We start from the raw sequence: 18,619 nt of genomic DNA on the forward strand, positions 1-18,619 counted from the left end.
TACAAAAACTACCACCTTAAAGATTTTAACAAATCTTTTCGAGAACTAAGTGCAAAAGATAGAGATAGAAAAGCACACAAGGATTTTATCCTGGTTCACTTGATAAATCACTCAAGCTACTCCAGTCCACCTGTTAAGGTGATTTCTTCCTTCTTAGAATGAAGGCAATCCACTAATCAGGTAAGAGTTACAACTGCACTTGAAACCTACAAGTGACTAACAATTACACTGACTTAGCTCACACTAAGATTCACTCTCTTAGTCTTCTCTAGGATCCGATCAACCTTGATCTCCTAAAGGAAAAATCAAACAACTGTTTGAGGTTGGTGTTTACAAGGGTTTGCTTCTGAATAAGCTGAGTGTAAACTAAAATAAATTACAAGATGAAAGAAAGCTTAGAATATGTCTTGCGCGTGTGTATTGCTTCTTGTATATTTTTTCTTCTTCTAGCCGCTTCTTTCAATCTTCAGCCTCTATATATACTCCAAGGATTAGGGTTGAGCGTTGCATGGAAATGCTACCGTTGGAGGGCAGTTCTGGAAAATCCAGCTTCTGCTGTGGCTGAGAACGTTAGGTAGGTCGTCAGGAAGGTACACTTGCTTTTGTACTTGGATAGCGACTTGACCTTTTAACCTAGGAGACTTCTGATCAGAGGAATGCTTCGTATTGGAACTTGTGAAGCAGGTTGATCAGAGTCAGAGGGAAAGCACAGATCCTCTGACCATTGTATCTTCTGATTCTGAACTCAGAGGGAAGAACATGGCCTTCAGAGTTTCTTGCTTCTGGACTTCAGAGTTTCCACTATTCAGCTTCTGGATCTTCAGAGTCTTCTACACCATCGGAACATCTGAACCTTCAGTGTTTCTTGGTTGTCAGAACTTCTGGATCATCAGAGCTTCTAGCGACTGAGTCCTCATCAGAGTTTGTATAGCTTCAGATCTTCTGAAGCTTTTCCACTGTTCATACTGAACATGGTGAATGCGAAAGCGTTGCTTGGGTTACCCTTTATACACAGTGCTTCTGATTTGTGTGAAATTGAGTCAGGGTCAGAGCCTGTAAATAGCACACTCAGAAAAACACGTTAGAGTACCACAATTGTTCATATCAAAAGGTTAACTTGTAATCATCAAAACATAGAGTTGTACTACTAGATCAAAACTTGATCTTACAATCTCCCCCTTTTTGATGATGACAAAACTAAGATTTTTGATGAACAATTCTTAAACATTAAACTGAATTCACTCAGAGTTTAGAGATATAGAATAAGACTTATCCTGATGTGAATAGTTTATCTTGCTCATTCTGAATTCAAGTCACTGCTTGATTCTGAGCTTAGCTCCCCCTGAATCTAATACTTGATGAAAACGTTAGTAAAGTCTAGATTCTGAGCTAAATCATATAAGAGTTCAGAGTGAAAAGCTTATGACATAGATGAAAAACGAATAATCAGAGCGCATAAGTGATCAGAGTCATGGACAAGGTATCAGAGTCTTGGGTATCAGAGTCAACTTAGAATCACTTCAGAAGAAGTGAAATGTATTCCTTGTATTTGCCCAGTGACACATCTATGGTCATGAAGGTGGAACTCTTAAAATCTCCAAAAGAAAAATAAGTCACACTAACACATCTTACACATCAAAAACTGGGTTTACTCCCCCTTTTTGTCATAAGCAAAAAGCTTGGGGTGTGAAAAACTTAGCTTGAAGTACAAGGTACTTCCCCCTTAGAGAAGGTCTAAGTTGAAAGAAAATGAAGATGATGTAAGAATCAGAGTGAGGCGATAATAAATAGAAGAGTTAATGCAAGGGATGAACGTTACCACCGGTCAAGTGAGGAAATAGAAGGGTCAGTTACCAAGTACTTAACCTCGAGAAACTGTAAGAGCATTAACTTTCAGAGAGAAAGTGAAGCCTATAAAAACGTTGGAGAGAAAGGTAAGCTTCACACCTCGAATAATATTCAGAAAAAAAATGGCATCATACAGAATGGCATTAGAAGAGCTCAGAAGGAAGGCGTTTGAGGAAGATATGTTCCTCAATATTAGGCATCCCGATGGTACAAAGACCATACAAGAGCTGACGAAGACACTGCTTGAAGAAGATCTTGGTCCAGAGATGGAGAAAGATCTGAAGGAGTTCCTCTGCTTCGTGGAAGAGATTCAGGAGCTTTGCCAGCGGGAGCTGAATCTGCTGGAAGAGAAGGAGACTGTGGAAAAGAGACTCAAGACGACAGAAGATAGTCTAGAAAAAGATGATCTGAGCATCAAACTTGGCAACATAGAGTATGCATTGGATCGTCTGGAGAAGGAAAGAGTGGAGCAGCGCCAAGAATGCAGAAGAATGAGGAAGGATCCTCCATTCTAGATATAGGGAATAATGTATGATGGAAAGAGTTATGATGTAAACATAGAACAATTATGAATAAAACAGGTTTTGCAAACATATGTGCCACAAATATATATAGATATATGCATATAGAATCACAAATGAACAAATTAAAGTAAGTAAATAAGCAGAGTTTAAATAAAACAACGTTAAATAAAAGGAAAAGGAAGAAAAAGAAGAGATCCAAAAAAAACTAAGATTTGTCAGTACGGCGCAGAAGTTCCATCATCATGTGCTTCATCTCAATCAGCATGGATTCATGAGTGTCAAGACGTTGTTCCATGATGTCGAGTCTGGATGAGCTTGTCGGAGTAGAGCTTGAAGGAACGTTCTGAGCAGCTTGAGGTTCTGGAATGGAAGCAGAAGCAGCAGGAGTAAACAGAACTGGTGCAAGTCGCTCTGCCTCAGCCTCAGCTTCAAGACGTTCTGCCTCAAGTCTGGCTTGTTCAGCCTGAGCTGCTGCTTGACGGGCAGCTTCTTCTTCTTGTTCTTTCTGTCTCTTGGCTTCTTCAATGGCTTCAAGAAGCTTGGTTCTCTGTTCGAGTTCATGAAGAGCCACCCTCCTAGCAAACCTTTGCTTTGCAGCCTCAATGCTCTGACTTCCCTCTGCATGCAGGAGCTGCAGCATAACGGGAAACTGAGCCACCAGCCAAGTGCTCAAATTATTCCACTCATCAGCCACATTTTCAGCATTCTCACTGAGGTCAGTCTGACCGTGCACATTGCGGAGCCTCAAGGAGGCTTCATGATTGAAAATATTGATGCACTCAGAGAGAGATGTGGGTTGAAGGTGAGTATAGGGAATGATGGAGAGGTTGGGTGCAGGAGAGGCTGGGTGATTGCTGCTATGAGCTTCAGAGACACCTTGTGGAGAACCAATGTTAATTATGGGAGCATTGGGTTCAGAGGTTCCACGGTGAGGGTCTGAAGTTTCAACCAGAGGGTGAGGTGATCTAACCGAGGATTGGTTAGATACTGATTGTTCAGGTTCAGGGTCTGGTTGAATTGGCTCTTGTTGGTCAGGGACAGGGTGAGCCTGTTGGACTAAGGGGTCTGCCTCTTGGATAGGATTGGCCAAGATAGGTTCATCTGGGTCAACTAGACGTTCAGGTCTAGGGCCAGGATATTGCCTAGGGCTTGGACAGGTAAGGTAATATTCTTCCAAGGCAGATACCTTCTCTTTCCTAACCTCCATGAATTTTCTAAGTGATTCAGAGGTATTGGAGGGAGGAGAGTCAAAGACATTGATGGGGAAGGATACAGGTGTGAAGGCTGATGAAGAGTCTGTATCCGTGGTTCTGACAGCAGGACGTGCTGATGCTCTGGGAGCAGAGTGATCAGACGTTCTGGGTTGTGGTTCTGTTGGTTTGGGTTCTGGTTGGTTGGGGATGATGGGTTCAGAAGTTAATGAGTCGTATGGAATGGTAAGGAGAGAGGTTGGATCTTCTGACCTAGAGGGTTGGTTCTGAAGCAAATTCCAGAGTGGTGCTTCAGCAGGAGAAGGTTGAAAGAATGAAGATCTTGGGGAATGTGGTGGAGAGGTGGTTTGTGCGGCTGGCTGGGATTCATGAATAGGAGTGAGGGGATTTGAAGAGTGTTGGAGTAAGGCAGAAATTGGGAGTGCATCAAATAAATTCAAATCATCATCAGAGGTAAGTGCAGGCTTACTTGTATGTGCTGATGATCGAGTCACTCTGGCAGGAGGTTCAGTCCTTCTGACCTCTGCAGCAGCTGGTTCCACCCGAGTAGGCTTCACCACAATTCTGACTTTCTTCTGCTTCTTCTTTGGAGGACCATCCTCACTATCATCACCATCATCATCATCAGGCTTGCTCTTCGCCTTCTTGACCAGAGGGACATCAGATTCCTCTGAGGATTCGTCCAGAACCATCTTCCTCTTGGTTTTCTTCTTGGGAGGAGAAGGAAACTCTGGAGCTGGTGGAAGTCTGCTGACGAAATCATCAAGGTCAATCTCGAATCCTTGAGCCCTGAGGTCTTCAACATAGCATCTGATGGCTTCAGGATGGTCTGCTTGAGTCCACAGAGGGTAGTCATTCAGAGGCATTCTTCTTCCTCTGATCTCAGAAGATGTGTCCTCATGAGCAGGAGCAATCTTCTTCTGGACCAAACCCATCTTCTTCAGAGAGTTGGCAGTGAAGACATCGCTAACAATTGTGCTCAAGTCCTCTGTGCAACCAGCATTGATCAAATCTTGCACCAAGTTGCTTTCAATGAGAAAGTCTGAGATCAGCCTCCCAAAAGGGATATATTTGATGGCTGACTTGATGGAGGAGGTGGTGCGAGACTTCCGGATGCATTCCTTCAAATAGGAGAACAGGAAGTAGGGAAGGCAGATCTTCTCCTTGTCTTGAATGAAGAACAGCATCGCCTTCTGATTGAAGTTGATGTAGTATGGAGAACTGCCCTTTGGTCGTTGATTGATGCAGTTGAGCAGGATCTTGTGCCAGACCCTGAGTTTGGGTTGAAGGTCCATCACTTTGTAGCTCGTCTTGCCCGGTTTGAAGGTGGTGTACAGGGCCTTGTTGACGATGTCCTTGGTTCTGGGTTTCAGCTTCGATTCCGTCAGTGAGAACCGATACCCATGAGCAGTTTCTGCACCTAGCAGATTCACGAATGACTTCTCCGTGATGATGATCTTCCTACCCAGTATGTAAGAGACCACCTGAGTGTCATCACAATCAGCGTGCTTCCAGAATTCCTTTACCAGCTTCTCATACACCGGTCCTCGAAGTCGATTGAAGTAGTTTCCCCAACCTTGAGCTTGGACTTCAGGACGGAGATCAAACCCATTTGCAGCCAAGTTGTCGAGGTTGAATCTCCATTCTGCAAGGACTTGGAGTTCCTCAGGAGGAAATACACAGTGAACGGCACAGCCCCGTTCTGCAATAGGAACAATCTCCTCTTGAGCTTGAGCTTGTTCTTGTGCTGGGTTCTCAGAGCCCCGTTGACCCGTTGCCAACCCGACTACCATGTGAGGGAACTGAGGTGCATCTGCAGTAGATCTTCTGGTTTGTCTCACCATTTTGAAGAGGTTGAAGGTTTGAGGTAGAAGATGAAGTTTGAAGGATGAAGAGAGATCGAGAGAGAAATCACGAAGGAGGCGGTTTTGAAAAGCAGGGAGTGCGAGAGTGAAAACCGGAAGTGAGAGAGAACGTGTGTGTATAGTGGGTTTTATCAAATAACCGTTGTTGATTCAAAAAGCACTTTAAGATCAACGGTTGAAAATTAAAGATAGACAGTAACAGTAAAATACACAATCACACACAGAAGATAAGCATATCTACACGCAATCACAACAGACTGTCACACGGGCACAAGGAACTATGCATCAGAAATTCTGACGCACGTGTTGTTGTCTCAGCTTCAGAGTCAGTACCAGTGGGCACACACACTCTGATTGAGTTACCTTCTGGACTAGACATCTTCTGATCAAGAAGTATCATAATCAGAGGTTCTGATCTATCTTCACTCTGGACAAAAGTCCATGTTTAGATTTTTCAGAATAAAATTAAATCTATCTTCAGCTAAGGGCTTTGTAAAGATATCTGCCCATTGATGGTCAGTATCAACAAACTTCAGAAGAAGTACGCCCTTCTGCACATAATCTCTAATGAAGTGATACTTTACCTCAATGTGCTTTGCCCTTGAATGCAAGATAGGATTCTTGCTCAACGAAATTGCAGCAGTGTTATCACAATAGATTGGGATATTGCTCTCAAGGATCTGATAATCCTCCAGCTAATGTTTCATCCAGAGCATCTGAGTGCTGCATATTGCTGCTGAGATATATTCTGCCTCTGCAGTTGATAGAGCAATGGTTGATTGCCTCTTGCTTGCCCATGAGACTAGATTGCTTCCCAGAAATTGACAATTTCCAGAAGTACTTTTTCTCTCTGTTCTATCTCCAGCATAATCAGCATCACAATAACCTGAAAGCTTATACTCTGATGTTTTCTTATACATCAAGCCAAGGTTAGTGGTGCCTTTCAGATACCTTAGGATCCTCTTAACAGCAGTTAAGTGGGTTTCCCTTGGATCTGATTGGAAACGAGCACATAAATGAACACTAAATAGTATGTCTGGCCTAGATGCAGTTAAGTACAGAAGTGAACCTATCATGCCACGATAGAGCTTCTGACATACTTTACCACTTATATCTTCTTTTTCCAGAATGCATGTTGGATGCATTGGAGTCTTGGCCACTGTAGATTCCAGCATATTGAACTTCTTCAGAAGTTCCTTAGTGTACTTGCTCTGATGGATATATGTTCCTTCTGGTGTTTGATCAACTTGTATTCCCAGAAAGTACTTTAATTCTCCCATCATACTCATCTCAAATTCAGCCTGCATCATCTCAGAAAATTCTTTGCATAGAGATTGATTAGCAGAACCAAATATAATATCATCAACATAAATTTGCACAATTAAGATATCATCTTTATAAGTCTTGCAAAAGAGAGTTGTATCTACTTTACCCCTTACAAACTCATTCTCCAGAAGGAATGAGCTAAGTCTCTCATACCATGCTCTGGGAGCTTGCTTCAGACCGTAGAGTGATTTCTTCAATTTGAACACATGGTCTGGTTTCTTTTCATCTTCAAAACCTGGGGGTTGATGAACATAGACTTCCTCTGAGATATAACCATTTAGGAAGGCACTCTTTACGTCCATCTGATGTAGAACTATGTTGTGATTTACTGAGAAAGAAATCAATAGTCTGATTGCTTCCAGTCTTGCTACTGGAGCAAATGTTTCAGTGTAGTCTATTCCTTCCTGCTGGCTGTAGCCTTGAGCAACTAGCCTTGCCTTGTTTCTGACTACATCTCCTTTCTCATTTAGCTTGTTTCTGAATACCCATTTCGTTCCAATAACATGGACATTCTCAGGCTTCTTCACTAAGCTCCAAACATCGTTCTTGGAGAATTGATTCAATTCTTCTTCCATGGCCAGAATCCAATCCTTGTCCTGAAGAGCTTCATCTATGGACTTGGGTTCAATTAAGGACACCAATCCTTTCAGACTCAGCAAGGTCTCTTCAGAGGGTCTGAAGGCAGATCTGGTTCTGACTGGTTCATCTTTGTTGCCCAGAATCAATTCCTTAGGATGAGCTGCAGTGATTCTGCTCTTCTTCAGAGTTTGTGAGTTAGAGGGACCAGCTTCTTCCTCTGGTTCATCTTCCTCTGGCTCAACTTCCTCTGGAGCTTTGCCTTTGTCAGAAACATTAATGCTTAAATCTGCAAACTTTTCAACTAGCTTTGACTGGTCAGAGTCAAGCTTATCATCAAATCTAACATGAATAGATTCTTCAATAGTCTTAGCATCAGTATTATAAAATCTAAAACCTTTAGATCTATCAGAATAACCAAGTAATAGACACTTAGAAGATTTAGCATCAAATTTATGCAATCTATCCTTAGTATTGAGAACATAACAAACACAGCCAAAAGGATGAAAATAAGAAATGTTGGGTTTTATGTTCTTCCACAATTCATAAGGAGTCTTTTTCAGAATTGGTCTCACAGAGATTCTGTTCTGAATGTAACATGCTGTATTTACTGCCTCTGCCCAAAAGTGCTTAGCCATGCCAGTTTCTTGGAGCATGGTTCTAGCCATCTCCTGAAGAGTTCTATTCTTCCTCTCAACAACACCATTTTGTTGAGGAGTTCTGGGACAAGAGAAATCATGTGTAATTCCATAGGAATCAAACAGACTCTCAAACTTGTCATTCTCAAACTCTCCACCATGGTCACTTCTGACACGCACAATTCTACAAGCCTTCTCGTTTTGCACTTGAGCAATGAAGGTAGAGAACACAGCATGAGACTCATCCTTGCGGGTTAGAAACTTTACCCATGTCCAGCGGCTATAGTCATCAACGATAACCATCCCATATCTCTTGCCACCTATAGACTCAGTTTTCACTGGTCCAAACAGGTCGATATGCAGAAGTTCTAACGGCCTTGAGGTTGAGACAACATTCTTTGCCTTGAAAGGGACTTTTGTGAATTTGCCTTTCTGACATGCTTCACAAAGAGCGTCTGAAGCGAACTTCAGATTGGGTAAGCCCCTGACAAGGTTTAGCTTGCTCAGCTGAGAAATCTTTCTCATACTGGCATGCCCTAACCGTCTATGCCATACCCACTGCTCTTCATTAACAGACAGAAGGCACTTCACATTCTGAGCCTCCAACTCAGATAATCTGATCTTATAAATGTTGTTCTTCCTCTTGCTGTTAAACAGAACAGAGCCATCGATCTGACTTACAGCCCGGCAGGACTTTTGATTGAATATAACATCATAACCCTTGTCAGCTAATTGACTTATAGACAATAAGTTATGTGTTAAGCCGTCTACCAATAAAACATTATCAATGCATGGACTACTATCTACACAAATAGTACCAGTACCAATAATTTTACCCTTTTCATTTCCTCCAAAGCCAACTTCGCCTCCAGGCTTAAGTTTCAGCTCTCGGAACATACGCTTTTCTCCCGTCATGTGACGCGAGCATCCACTGTCCAGATACCATGATTGGTGTTTCAGTGGAGCTATCAAGGATATCTGCAACATAGATAATCTTGTCCTTAGGTACCCACTTTCTGGGTCCTCTTTTGTTAGTTACCCCAAAGGTTCTGATCACCTTGGGTGTCTCAACATGATATTTTAAAGGAATATTTGCATGATATTTAGTCATAGAGAAAGAACCCTTTTTAAGAGGGTTTTTAGCAACTTCAGCAGGTACAGGATCAGGCAATATGGTACCAGAGGGAACAAAGCATTCATACAAGGATTTAGCTTTAGACACAGAAGGCTCATTTCTAATTGGTTTAGAATAGCCAATGCCATGCATTCCATTTCTGCTTACACCATAGATCATTGAAGCCATTAAGCTTCTATCTACGCTTTTAGCCAGGAATCTTTGAAAAGATTTTTCATACTTAGATTCATGCTTACTATCAGAGGCATCGCAGGCAATAACTTCTTCTAACTTTGCAATTTGATTCTTAAGCACAGAGTTAGAATTAACTAAAGCATGGTTATCATTTTTCAAATCAGATATGATTTTCTCATGTTCAGAAGGAGTTTTAGAAACAGCAGATAAGTTCTTTTTCAGCTTCTTATGCTTAGACAACAAGGAGTTATACTTATCCATGATATCAGACAAAGCATGTTTCAGTTCAGAGGTAGAGAAGGAAGCAAATACCTCATTTTCATCGTCAGAGTCTGGATCTCCTTCTGATTCTGAGTCAGAGTCAACAGCTTCCTTTGACTCTGTTCCTTTGTCTTTGACAATAGCCATGAGTCCTTGGACTTCACCATCAGAGTCAACATCCTCTGACTCTGATTCATCGAATGTCACCATCAGACTCTTCTTGGTCTTGAAGTGCTTCTTTGGCTTCTTGTCCTTCTTCAATTTTGGACAGTCACTTTTGTAGTGCCCTGATTCTTTGCACTCAAAGCAAGTGACTTCCTTGATTGATGACTTCTTCTGACCTGAGGATTCAGACTTTCCTCTTGCCTTTCCAGAGCCTTTGAACTTGCTCTGCCTGTGCTTCCAGATGCGGTTGAGTCTCTTGGAGATCAGAGTCAGCTCATCTTCATCAGAATCTTCTGATGCTTCTTCAGATTCTTCTTCTTCAGCTTGAAGAGCCTTTGACTTCTCAACCTTAGCCTTTTCAGATTTGGATTTCAAGGCTATGGACTTTTTCCTCAGATCTTGCATCTCTGAGCGCTTCAGCTCATGGCATTTCAAAATGCTGATGAGTTCTTCTAAACTCATATTCTCAACATCTCTCGTGAGCTCTATTGAAGTCACCAAAGGCATCCAACTTTCAGGAAGACACCTGATGACCCTTATGACGTGATCTTTTGTTGTGTAGCTCTTGTTGAGAGGACGTATGCCAGCTACAAGCAGTTGAAATCTGGAGAACATTTCTTCAATGGACTCATTTGGCTCCATGATGAAGGATTCATACTTTTGGATCAAAGACAATGCCTTTGATTCTTTGACTTTCTTGTTTCCTTCATGAGACATCTTCAGAGAATCAAAAATGCCTTTAGCAAACTCACGATCTGTAATCTTCTGGTACTCCTCATAGGAGATAGCACTTAGAAGAATTGCTCTTGCTTTATGATGTTGTGAGTACAGCTTCTTTTGATCTGCAGACATCTCTGACCTTGGGATCTTTTTGCCATCTGCATCAACTGGACGCTCATAGCCATCCACAATAATATCCCAGAGATCTGCATCGAAACCCAGAAAGAAACTTTCCAGTCTATCTTTCCAATATTCGAACCTTTGACCATCGAACATAGGAGGCTTTGCGTTGTAACCATCTCTTTGAGTTTCACTGGTGGTGGCAGCCATTGTTTTTCACACCGGCCCGGATCACTGAACACTGTTAGGTGTGGTAATCAGAACTTGCGCTCTGATACCAATTGAAGGTATGAAAAACGGTAGAAAGGGGGGGTTTGAATAACGTTTTCAGTACAAAAACTACCACCTTAAAGATTTTAACAAATCTTTTCGAGAACTAAGTGCAAAAGATAGAGATAGAAAAGCACACAAGGATTTTATCCTGGTTCACTTGATAAATCACTCAAGCTACTCCAGTCCACCCGTTAAGGTGATTTCTTCCTTCTTAGAATGAAGGCAATCCACTAATCAGGTAAGAGTTACAACTGCACTTGAAACCTACAAGTGACTAACAATTACACTGACTTAGCTCACACTAAGATTCACTCTCTTAGTCTTCTCTAGGATCCGATCAACCTTGATCTCCTAAAGGAAAATCAAACAACTGTTTGAGGTTGGTGTTTACAAGGGTTTGCTTCTGAATAAGCTGAGTGTAAACTAAAATAAATTACAAGATGAAAGAAAGCTTAGAATATGTCTTGCGCGTGTGTATTGCTTCTTGTATATTTTTTCTTCTTCTAGCCGCTTCTTTCAATCTTCAGCCTCTATATATACTCCAAGGATTAGGGTTGAGCGTTGCATGGAAATGCTACCGTTGGAGGGCAGTTCTGGAAAATCCAGCTTCTGCTGTGGCTGAGAACGTTAGGTAGGTCGTCAGGAAGGTACACTTGCTTTTGTACTTGGATAGCGACTTGACCTTTTAACCTAGGAGACTTCTGATCAGAGGAATGCTTCGTATTGGAACTTGTGAAGCAGGTTGATCAGAGTCAGAGGGAAAGCACAGATCCTCTGACCATTGTATCTTCTGATTCTGAACTCAGAGGGAAGAACATGGCCTTCAGAGTTTCTTGCTTCTGGACTTCAGAGTTTCCACTATTCAGCTTCTGGATCTTCAGAGTCTTCTACACCATCGGAACATCTGAACCTTCAGTGTTTCTTGGTTGTCAGAACTTCTGGATCATCAGAGCTTCTAGCGACTGAGTCCTCATCAGAGTTTGTATAGCTTCAGATCTTCTGAAGCTTTTCCACTGTTCATACTGAACATGGTGAATGCGAAAGCGTTGCTTGGGTTACCCTTTATACACAGTGCTTCTGATTTGTGTGAAATTGAGTCAGGGTCAGAGCCTGTAAATAGCACACTCAGAAAAACACGTTAGAGTACCACAATTGTTCATATCAAAAGGTTAACTTGTAATCATCAAAACATAGAGTTGTACTACTAGATCAAAACTTGATCTTACATTCTCTATTTCAACTCCAGTTCCTTGCCTAATTTGTAGCTTAAACACCCTTAGTTCAATTCAAGTGATGGTTATATTCATCCAGGACAATTTCACAAAAACAATTTCACCATGAAAGGAACAACATAAGAAAAACTATGAAGGTGGTGTGCTTGTATTTGCAAATAAAGAAATAAATAATCTTAGTGTTTTCTCTTAAAATAGGAAAATCCTAAAAGATAGAAAATTTGAGAAGTTTTTCAGATATCCGTAAAAGAAAAAAAACTTAGACAAAGCATATCCGAAAGTGAAATACCCATAATCAGATATATCAATTGAACGTCTCAACTATACCAATTCAATTTTCTAAATAAAAAGCATATATGAGCATAGCCAAACCTTTGTATCCCCAACTTTGTCTCTAAAGTTTGTGCGGGAAAAGAGATAAATAGAAACAGATAAACTTCAGTGACACACTAACACTAAATCTACAGAAACAAACAAACTCTAGCGGACATTTAGATCCAGTTGCTAGAGTTCCTGCAACAAAATCAGCTGAAATTTTTGCACCTAGGACTCTCAATACTTTTAGTATGCAGAGCAAGAGTAGTAGGACTAAACAGAAACCAAAATCAAATTAAGCTTTCAAAATGCTTTCCTGAAACTAAATGTGAACTAACAAATTCATATATGCATTCCTCTTATTCAAATTATGAAGGCTTCACATGCTTCTGACATGTGTCAACAAATATATTCCATGTTGAACACCAACTCTCATTGCTATAAACTAAAGCCATAGAAAATATTAAAATGTGAGCACCAATGTTCTTTTGGTGAAACTACTACAGTTGAAATTAGTCATCAAATAGAACAGATAGAAATTTATTCAACTAATTTCACATACCAGAAAATTTGTGGGCTATGCCTAGTAGAGATGGAGAAATTTATTCAACTAATTTCATATTTCAGAAGACAATTTCTCCCGCAGCTAGTGTCTTAGTAAAGATGGAGAAAGCGTGAAATACGCGTCCTTCACTTAGCATGAATCTGATATACGCGTCCTTCACTTAGCAAATATTGAAATCAATAAATCAGAGTGAAACATGATTCTTACAACCCTGGAAATTAAAAAGTAAAAAAGATAAGAGATTTGCCAACCATAAAAAATTGATATTAAAACAGGGTGAGTAATTAAAAAAATGCTATACCTTGTCATCCATAAGAATCATATCCATCGAAAAGGGAAGCTTTGAACCATATAAGCTCGAACTTAGCCATAAACGATTCACCTTTGCAACAATAGTCAAGTTCTCTTTGGAGGCATCGATTTTGGCAAGATTGTCGATTCTAGCAGCAATGAGAACAAAGGTTAATTTCAAAGATATCAAGTGTTGTAAAATAGATGGAATGATGGAGGAGAGAGACAGCTTAAGGGAGTATATATAGTTGAGTTGAAATTAGGGTTAACGATGACTAAAGGTGAAAAGAATATTCCATTGACTTTTCATTTAAAATATATTTTTTTCATTCCAATGTCTTTATTTGAATATGATGACTAAATTTGAATTTTTTTTCATTCGAACATGCTCAAATTCGATAGCATTAAATGCAATCAATGCTAATTAAAACAATATTAAAAGAATATTTTGATTCAAATTTGAACATTCCCAAAAAAAAAATTCACTCAAATTTGAATTTTCATTTTGGAGAATTAAAACAATTTTAATCAAATAAATAAAATCAAATCCTCATAATTAATATCGACATTAAATTTTGTAACATCCGAAAATAAAACTTGTCTGAATTTGAATCCGAATTCAATTTCATGGTTTTTAATTTTAATGAATGAAAAGTCAAGCATTAAATGTAATCAATTCTAATTTTTTTTATTCAAATTTGGATTTTTATTTTAGAGAAGTAAAATAGTTTTAATCAAAGAAATCAAATCAAATCCTCATAATTAATATCGGTATTGAATTTTGTAACATTCAAAAATAAAACTTGTATGAATTTGAATCTCGAATTCAATTTCACGGTTTTTATTTTTAATGTAATCAATTCTAATTTATATTTTAAATGAAAAAAAAAATTAGCATTAAAAAAAAATCAAGCAAAATCAAGGTTGTCAATGATGGGCCTCACTACTTAAATCAAAGAAAATAGGCTTGTAATAAATTGCTTAGAAAAAAGGAGGGATTGACACTTGTCAAGTAAAGAGGGAGGTTGGGTGAGAGTTATTCTTGGAGTGTCAAATCAGCTAAGTGGGGCTCACAAAGCTTATTTCCTAAAAACTGAATTTTACTCTCAAAATATATACTTAGTTAAGAAAAAAAAATATTTAAAAAATCGTTACATTTAATATGTTATCAAATATTTTCTCTTCGTTTTTTTTAGATAAGCCAAAATTGTATTGAATAAGAAGTACAAGGGGTACTTCAACCCAATACAAAGAAAAAAGAATACAAAGCTCAAAACAGAATTAAAAACTAGAAACAGTACAAAAACAAGTAGTAAACCAGTTATGCAGTACTGTTAGCAGCTTTTGAGAACCCCCCAAAATCTAACAATCACCTAAGAAGAACAAACACACAAGAGAGGATTTGAATGCCATTTCAAACAAAGAATAACAAAACCCTTTCATATTTCCCTTGTTCCATTGCCATGACCGCCACTTTACCAGGTCTAAAGCATTTGTCCAACATACTTGCTCATTCCTGAATACAATTCCATTCCTAATCAACCAAACCGTCCATACCATGGCACACCAAACTGACAACATATCCAACTGTTGCTGCTCACTCCAACCGAAATAAAATTGCAGAAAATGATCTCTCAAATTTCCTGGAAGGACAGTTTGAAAGTCAATCCAACGGTAACAATCCAACCATAATGCCAGTGAAACAGGACATGACAAAAAAAGGTGGGACGCTGATTCTACCTCACTGACACAAAACTTACACAGCTCCGCTCCATTCTGCAAGATAACACCCCGCTTCAACAAATTATCCATGGACGGAAGACGATTAAGAATGCACCGCCAAGTAAACGCCTTGACATTAGATGGAGCAAATGAATTCCAAATAAGCTTGAACACACAGTCAACAGGACGCAATACTGGTTCTTGCAAAAAGACATAAGCAGAATTCACAGAATAAAGACCATCCGACGCCGGGCTCCAAGTCCACCTATCCAACACACCCTCACACAGAGCAACAGTGTTAATAGTCCTTAACATAGCTTGCACCATAACCTGCTCACGCACCCCCAATGGTCGCCGCCAAGGAAGATTCCACTGCCACGAACCATTAGACCACACCCCACAGTCTCTAATTACCGCACGCTTGACCCTGGACAGGTTATAGAGCTTAAAATAGACTTCCCTAAGAGGACCACAACCAGCCCAACCCTCCAGCCACATAAGTGTACTGTCTCCTCCTTTTACTGTTTTGGAAACACCCTCCTCAAACCAATTATTGGAACCCAAACAGCAAGCGTTTTGCACATCTCTCCACCACCCTGATGCCTGCATAAAAGACCCATCCTCGTACTTAGCTTTATAATTCTGCACCAAAGTGCCTCTTTCTCAGTCTTCCATCTCCACATCCACTTACCGAGGAGTGATTTATTAAATAAAGCTAAATCTTTCAAACCCAACCCACCAACCGCCTTTGGAAGACAGACCTGATCCCAGCTTACCCAACCAATTTTTCTATCCCCTTCACTGCCACCCCAGAGGAAATTGCGCATAATGCGATTACATGTCTGAAGCACACAAGCTGGCATTTTAAAGAATGATAGGAAAAAGAGTGGCAAAGCAGAAAGTACACTCTGAATCAAACAGATTCGACCCCCAAACGAAATCAGCTTCTGTTTCCACAAAGAGAGTCTACTTCTTATCTTCTTCAAAACTGGCTCCCAAGTCTTGGCACCGCTTGCCCTCCCCCCCACTGGAATACCCAAGTAAGTAAACGGTATACTCATGATCTTGCAGTTCAGAAAAGAAGCAAACTGTTGGAGAACACCAGAAGCAGTAGCAATAGAAGCTAGCCTACTCTTATGGAAATTCACCTTAAGACCAGAAACAAGCTCAAAGCAGCGGAGCACACATTTGAGAACCACCAAACTCTGAATGGATGCCTCCCCCAGAAATACAGTGTCATCAGCAAACTGCAAGAGAGAGACAACCAGGTCGCCCCCTGAACCAACTGGAATCCCTTTGAACTCCCCCAAAGTCACTGCATTCTGGAATAAGCCATTCAGGCCCTCAGCAACAATTAGAAATAAAAAAGGAGCAAGGGGATCACCTTGCCGAAGCCCCTTCTCCATGACAAATTCCCCTGTTGGACTACCATTCACCAGAACAGAAACAAATGCTGACTTGAGGCAACTCATAATCCACCCAATCCATTTCGCGCTAAAATTCAATCTTTCCATCATGTACTGCAAAAAATCCCATTCAACAGAGTCATATGCCTTCTCATAATCCACTTTGAAAATGATGCTCGGTCGCTTTTTCGTTTTGGCCTCATGCACAACCTCATTAACCACCACCACACTATCCAGCATATTCCGGTTCCCAATAAAAGCAAATTGCCTGGCATCAATTACCTTTCCAATAACTGCTTGCAGTCTAGTTGCTAACAGCTTAGAAATCACCTTATAAATGCACCCAATTAAAGAAATAGGCCGGAAATCATTGAGAGCCTGAGGATTTGTTACCTTTGGAATTAGAACAATGAAGGACGCATTGCACCTCCTTGGCCACGCTCCCCTACGCCAGAATTCCTTCACTACCTTGATCACATCACCCTTCAAAACGTCCCAAAACTTCTGTATAAAATTAAAATTAAATCCATCTGGTCCCGGACTTTTATTCCCACCACAAGCCCAAACTGCATTTTTTATTTCTAGCTCATCAAAAGACCCAATCAGATCTGCATTGTCTCTCTCAGACATTGTTTTGAACTGAACCCCATCAAGCTTTGGTCGCTGCCAGCCCTCTGACCTGAACTTATTCACAAAGAATTCTTGAACTGCTACTTTCACCTTATTTGGATCTTCCTCCCAACAATCCTCCACCAACAAACCAACTAAGGAATTTACACGACGCTTCCAATTAATTACCGAATGGAAAAAAGCTGAATTCTGATCACCTTCTGAAATCCACCTTGATCGAGCCTTTTGACACAGGATAGACTCATGATGACGCAACACAGACCAAAACTCTGAAAGTAACTCCTTGCGTTTGTCCTCCTCCTCCATAGAAAGACCTCATTCCTCCTCTTTGACATCAAGGGAATTAATACTTTGAACAATTGTTTCCCTTCAAGTTTTCATATCACCAAACACCTGAGAGTTCCAATCTTTTAAACTCCCTTTCAAACCTTTGACCTTCTCCTTTAGCACAAATGCTCCCCAACCGCGAACACGCAAACCTGCCCAAGTTTGCTCAACAAAAGGACGAAGTCTATGATCATCGAGCCAGCAATTCAGCACCCTGAAGGGCTTCGGGCCCCAATCCTGAAACGACTGACGGAGCAACAGAGGACTATGATCAGAAATATCACGGTTGAGGACCAGCTGAGAGCAATTCGGCCAAGCATCACACCACTCCTTGGATACCAAAAATCTGTCAATTCTACTATGCGCTTGGTTATTCGGTCGGCGCCAAGTAAACTTCCTACCTGCTAACGGTAAATCCAGCAGCTCCATATTGTCAATAAATAAATTAAACTCAGCCATCTCCCTCCTTTGACAAGGCAACACCCCTGCCACACCTCGACGTTTATCTTCATATCTGACAGCATTAAAATCCCCCAATAAACACCAAGAAGGATCCTGGCATTGCTGACGCCATTCAAGCAAACTAGACCACAAGGCTCTCTTGTCAGCTAAACCACAAGCAAAGTAAATGTTAACAATTACACACCTGTGATGATTCGCTGTCCAAACACCAACTAAGCCAAGGAAACCTCCTCCCTGAACAACCTCTTCCACAGCAAAAGCCTTTGCATTCCAAATACAAAGTAATCCGCCTGCACTATTCACAGCTGGGATTGCCCTCCAATCAAAATCAGAGTCACCCCACAACAGAAAGCACAATCTTCTATCAACAGACTGAACTTTGGTTTCCTGAATGCAAAGCATTTCAACATAATTTTGGTTGACTACCTCTCTGATTACACTTCTTTTCTCCCCCACCCCCAAACCTCTAACATTGAAAGATAGGATCTTCATGGGCCATCTCTATTTACCCTTCCATTATTGCCACCATTCCCATGCGCATCACGCCGCTCAAGTTCAATCAACTTATCAATGACCTCCTATTCCTGTCCTTCAAAAGAAACCCCAAATTTTTTACCCAACTCCCACATGTTACGAGCTTCTTTAGCTTCACCTCGCAGCCAAGTCACAGGACAGTGAGTCGCCGGGGCAGAATCCGACAACGAGTCGCACAAAAGACTTCTCAACCTCTTTCGTTTCTCAGCTGCTGACAGAGATGGGAATTCATGGGACAAAATTGGCTCTGAAACAGTGCTCCCACCCACGACCCTGGCCGCTGGTCTTTCACAAAAAAC

At 40.7% G+C, this 18,619-nt stretch overlaps 1 protein-coding gene across 1 annotated transcript; it reads right to left on the reverse strand.

Moving 5' to 3' along the window:
* Positions 1-17,366: 17,366 nt before the first annotated feature.
* LOC130743775 (uncharacterized) lies at positions 17,367-18,278 on the reverse strand. The gene has a single exon (XM_057596004.1). The coding sequence runs from the start codon at positions 18,276-18,278 to the stop codon at positions 17,367-17,369; it is 912 nt and encodes a 303-aa protein (XP_057451987.1).
* Between the last annotated feature and the right edge of the window lie 341 nt (positions 18,279-18,619).

The sequence above is a fragment of the Lotus japonicus genome, chromosome 3 (genome assembly GCF_012489685.1).
Source record: "Lotus japonicus ecotype B-129 chromosome 3, LjGifu_v1.2".
In the NCBI taxonomy this organism is placed as follows: Eukaryota; Viridiplantae; Streptophyta; class Magnoliopsida; order Fabales; family Fabaceae; genus Lotus; species Lotus japonicus.

What these genes read in the sequence shown, in the direction of transcription:
- LOC130743775 (XM_057596004.1), bottom strand. Translation starts at nt 18,278, where the DNA reads ATGAAGATCCTATCTTTCAATGTTAGAGGTTTGGGGGTGGGGGAGAAA.